Here is a 5,782-nt window from a genome sequence, read left to right as displayed (position 1 = left end):
AGAAATAGTATAAGTAGTCATGTATCTGTGTGATTTTTGTTTGAAATTTAATTTTTTTTTTTTGAAAAATGTAACCATTTGGTTTAGATTAGCTGTACGATACATAAATTAAAATTGAAAAAAATTTTTTATTTTTTTAATATGTCTTCTTTTTTTTTTTCCTGTTTCTACAATATGTATTTTCATGTATTACTTCTGTACATTTAATTCATTTGTTTAATTGTGAAGGTCAAAAATACCAAAGTTACAAAAGTTTTTTTCTTAATAGGTTATTTAATGTCTCATAATGAAGGCAAAGAAGAATATGAAGAAGTACAAAATGTATTAAACAAAAAGGACAGTGAGGTGAGTCTTGTAATATTATAGAAAAGAAAAAGTTTTATATTTGTAAGCTTTATAAAAAAAAATAATTATTTAAAATAGTAATATATATATGATCTGGAGGGTCTTGAAGCTTTTGCATAAACGTGTGCACCTAGGAGGGCTGTGTAAAACTGGTTCACTCCATGAGAGCATACAGTTGTTTGTAGTTAAAAATACTTGTATGGGGATTAGTGATTGTTTGACCCTAATATTATGATTTTAAAGAAAAAGTATTTTGCAGTGGGGGCTGGGAAGGACTAGTTTTTTTGGTCCTCTATAGATTTGTTACTGTTACTGTAAAATGTTTGTAGGTTAATGTTGTTTGTACACCTGTAAAAGGTTTCTTAGTTCCTACTGTTTTATGCACCATGATGGGTTTCTTGGTTGCTGCTTTTGTACAATGTAAAAGGTTTCTAGGTTTATTCTGTTTGTATGCACTGTGAAAAGTTTCTACATTGCTGCTGTTTGTGCATCCTGTGAGAGGTTTCTAGGTGCTGTTGTTTGTGCATCCTGTGAAAGGTTCCTAGGTTGCTGTTGTTTATGCACCCTATGAAAGGTTTTTAGTTTGTTACCAGTTAGGACCACTATATTGATTAGAAAATATCCTGTAAATTTTTCAGTGAGTATTTGAATTTTTTTTTTTTATACAAGTGATGTGAAATAAATTTTAACATTATGTAATTGCCCATTTAGGGTTTAATATTTTCATTTTGATATTACAGTTTGACAAAACTGTCCAAATTCAAGATATTGAAACAGGAGTGATAAGTAATGGACCTATTAAAACAATACGAAGAAGGCTGATGGTTTTCCTGTCACGTATTTTTCTACAGTCTTTCACTATGACATTTCTAGCAGAGTGGGGGGACCGGTCTCAGTTAACAACAATTATTCTTGCTGCTCGAGAGGTGAGAACTGATCATGCTATAAGATATCTATTGAAACCTGCCTTTAGATAACTTTGATGAGAATTATAATCTTTAAAGGCAGCTGGTTGTTATGTTCAGGTGATGACAACTCAGTTTGACACAAATCTGTAATTTTGACATGCATGTAAACTCTAAACATTTTGTACTTGTATAATTAAAGATATAAATACGTTCAAAACATTTTCTATATTATTTTTTCAATACTTAATATTTGTGTTTGTGAAATAAAGGAGAGACTGGCTGTTACAAAAATGATTCAAAAATTTGTTCAATGAAATTATTAAACAAAACCTGAAAATGAAATACAGAAATATAGATGTAACAAATAAAATGTAAATTGACAAATTCACAACCTTAACTTTGGCATTGTTGCATATGTTTTTTTGTGGTTGGTATTTGTGAAGCCTTTCTTGTGTTTATTGTACATATAAAAAAAAATCCCAAAGAAAATGACATTGCTATAGTTGTTTCCTTTTCATATATGTTTACACACAAACAAATTTTGATCTCTGTTCTGATAATAGATATATACAGAGGGTTGAGTATATTTAATTTATTAAGGCTATTTGGGAGCCTCACCATGTTGTAACAGTCCATTTCCAGTGATGTGTTATCTGACAATTGCAGGTTTTGACAACAGACCTGCAGAGTAGTTTCCATTGCTAAAGCTATTATGTCCAAAGCAGCTCTGCTTGAAGTTTGAGTGGAAGCTTTATTTTGGTGAATCCATAACATGTTGGCCTTGTTTCTGGATGGAAAGAAGCCCTTTTTTATTATGTTGCATACTGTTGTCTGGGGCACATGGATGACTTTTATCACTGACATTTGTGTTCATGGATTCTCATCTGTTACAAAATGCCAAACTTTCTGGGGTATGACTTAATGTATGTTTACTTTTGGGTGGTCCTGGTGCATCAAATTGATCCATATTCCTTTGTTTTTCAATATTATTAAATACCAGAGATATTCCAGTCTTGTAAATTTTAAATACCCAATCTGAACACACTACCTGAAAAATGCCAAACAGTGTCAAAATGTAGTTCTGATACACGCTGTTCCACTGCGACTACATATCAATTGAGGTTTTCACTTTACTTGATGATCTTAAAGTGGTGCCTTTGATACTGAGCTTAAAAATTTTGAAATAGCCAAATAAGTATTGTTTGGCTACAGCTGTGGGTGTGGCTTAACATTTTTTAAGTAAATAGTTGAAAAAACAAGCAAAAAGCAAAACAAGCCCAAAATTTTATAAATAAGTATGACAAAAGTCATCTCATCCAAGCCTGACTTGGATCTTTTTTGTTATTGCCTGGTTTGTGGGTCAGGTTAGGTCAAGGTCTGGGCTTATGCAACCCTCTAGCTGGATTCATTACCATGCTTCTAAATATTTATTAGATTTTTGAATTCCTCATACAATTTTCGAAAAAATTATCCGAGATCTTTCAAGTAGGCTCTTGATTTCCAATATAATGTAAATGAAGAAATATGTTTTTTAAAAGACTTGATAGAGGAGTACCAGAAATAGGAGCTCTCAGGTTTGATTAAACTGATTTACATGAAAAATGGCAGAGACATATAAGAATTTGTTCAAAATATGGACTTAAGTTTAGAGCTTTGAAGCTTTTATACTGGAGATTTCTAAAGAAAGAATCATTGAGGATTTGGGAACTATCAGGATTGTATGCACAGATTTACTGGATAAGAACATTTAAATAGTTGTTCTGAATAAGATCAGCAAAATTTTGAGTAGTTTGTTTTTGCCATTTATTTATTACCATAAACCACTAAATCAAATGCATAAATCTATACATGACATTTATTAACAGGGTTCATTAATTAGAACTTGGGTATGAAAAAACAGTTTAACAAAAATAAATCAGTCCAACAACATTGCTTTTTCTGCTGCACATTTATTAGGAATGACAGTATATATTTTTTCAGTTTTAACAAGTTAAGCATCTTTTAATCAGTCAAACTGCCTCAAACATTATGCTAATCATTAACATACCTGGACAAAACTAAGTTATGACTGCAAGTCTACTGAAATGTGATATCGAGTGGTGTTCTGTACTGAAGAATGCAGACTGTCTATGAGGACCTATTAATGTTGAAACTTTCTGCTGTCATAAATATAGGTTTGAAGTGAATGCTACTAACTCTCCAACTTATTTTTTGAACAAAACAATTGTCTACTTTAATAGGTAATCTATTAGTTAATTTTTTATGCCCATTAAAGAAGTTAAAATGATGCAATTCCAGTTTACTTTTACTGATCCCCATGTTGATCACTTACTACACCTCACAGAAATATTAATTAAGATTATTGGTGGTCTCTACTTGCTATTAAATGAGCCCATTCTTGAACTATTATAGTGATGTTTGGAAGGAAGGTAATGTGATAAACTTACTGAAAAAAGCCTTTGCTAATTTGTGTATATGTTAAATGTTACATTTGTTTAAGGAACTTATAAGGAAAGATAATAATTTTGTAAAGATTCCAAATCACTAAGAATATAATATTTAATTCTTTTGACCACATTTTTAAAGTTGGAGCTTCACCAAACAAGTATTTTTTCAAGAAATTCTTCACACACTAGGTCCACATACTAACTGGTATTGCAGTATTTATAATAAGCCCCCCACCCCAAAAAATTACATGCAAATATTAATGAATAATTTTTTCAGTTAAATTGATAGATTGATTCAAGATGAATAATAGTTTTTTTTAAAGGTATCACAGTTTTTCCTATCATCCACAGTTTCCATAAAATATTTTACATTTAATAATATCATGCTACTAATGTTATTCACTGTCCCCTTAACTCCATGTGAAATTCAAGAAGGCCTCCTTTTTCAAGCTATTAGCTGAATTGTTTTTATTATACTACACAAGAACAAGCTGTTTTGGTTGGTTCTGCTTATAACAAGAACAGTTGTTCGTACATGAATCGGAAGTACATCTACATATAAGATCTTTAGGCAGTTCTGGAGCAGCTTCTGTTTGGTTCATTAATTTGGGTTTTATTGCACCATTATCATCCCTCTCATAACCAAAAACTGTTTATGAGGCTATATCTAGCATAGCATTATTTGCATGTTTCCAAATGAATGCTTAGTAGAGACATTTTAACAGATGTGGAGCAACACTATTACTACTATATAGAAAGTATTTTCTGTAGTTTTCTACCACCATTTTTACATGTGTAGGTTTACAATAACAAGCTCTGTAGTTTTAGTGATAGCAAAAAGTATCTTCCTCATCCAGAATAATCCAGTCATGCTCCAAGAGTTTGTTAACGACATGATCAAGTTTTTCTCTGCACACTGAAAATAAAGTGGTTAGCTAGAACACATCAGAAGTAATAGCAGGAGAATCAGAAAATGTCTCTTTGCAGAAGATACACAGATTCTGCTTTATGCCTCTTCTCAGAGGAACCAATGGCAAATGTTGAAGCTATGTTTGGGCATTGCATAAATTGCCACACACCAACTAGTATATTAATTAATTTTTGTAAAAAATAATAAGTATAGTCATGATAAAGTTTGCAGTGAGTAAGTAAGCAAGATCATAAAAGCAACATTATTGTCTATCATTTCATTTATATAAACTCTCAGCTATTTGTTTCACTATAAAGTAGTTTGCTAGTAAATTATTATCTAGACATTCATCTCTCTCTGATTTCATGCACCTTTATGCTTACCTGTATAAACTCAGTAGTAAGATTCCATTTTTTACATATCAGTCCAAGCTAGTTTATAAAAAAACCAGGCAAGCATATTTCATGTGATACTAGAGGGAATAATGACTGTAAAATGGGAACACACAAGTTACATGTATCTTTGGCATAAGTTTATTTAGAAAATTACAAGACATATTTAATAATGAAATTATTCTAATTAAATCCATAACTTTGTAATGAATTGGTTGACCCCAGATTGTCAGCTACTATACATAATCCATGATTTCCCATTTGCAACTTAAGTAAACTATTTGAGTAAATGTTCTGTTAACCTGGGTATGCAATGCAAGAAGTTTCTATGTCCTATAATATTATTGAGTAAATATAATGCTTTAAGGAGTAACATTATTGGTATACTGGATACAATAGAAAATTTTACATATTGGCTATATTTTACGGAGTTTATCTTCTACTAATTTATATGTACATTGCCATGATTCAAGACCCGACACCTGAAATTACATAAATGTTATACATTGGCATCCTTAAGCTCCATATTTGTTAGACTATGCAGTTATTTTGATATATAGTAACTTATGATTTACCATCAGTTTGGTGTGATTAAAAAATGTGCAACTTTTTGAATTATTACTGCTCATCTATTAAAAACCTTTAGTGCCATATGTACACAATTACCTGGTTTATTGAAAATCCTGGTTATGATTGGCTAGCTCTCAAGGCTAACTCATATTGAACATCCGGTTTACATGGTGTTGACATCTGTGCCTATATGTTTCATCACATTAATTA

General features: G+C 31.1%; 1 protein-coding gene across 4 annotated transcripts in view; it reads left to right on the top strand.

Annotated features, from left to right (window-relative positions):
• The window catches only part of LOC106458594 (transmembrane protein 165-like), a 25,959-nt gene that overhangs the window by 15,993 nt on the left and 4,184 nt on the right, over nt 1-5,782 (top strand). For all 4 annotated transcript variants that reach the window (XM_022385168.1, XM_022385172.1, XM_022385180.1 and 1 more), the window contains 2 exons: nt 269-345; nt 1,086-1,271. In XM_022385168.1, coding sequence (XP_022240876.1) covers nt 269-345; nt 1,086-1,271 — 263 coding nt within the window. The remainder of the gene's footprint in view (nt 1-268; nt 346-1,085; nt 1,272-5,782) is intronic.

The sequence above is a fragment of the Limulus polyphemus genome, unplaced genomic scaffold (assembly GCF_000517525.1).
Source record: "Limulus polyphemus unplaced genomic scaffold, Limulus_polyphemus-2.1.2 Scaffold23, whole genome shotgun sequence".
NCBI lineage: Eukaryota > Metazoa > Arthropoda > Merostomata > Xiphosura > Limulidae > Limulus > Limulus polyphemus.
Note: the sequence above shows the minus strand (reverse complement) of the source record. Positions and strands in the feature narration are given on the sequence as shown.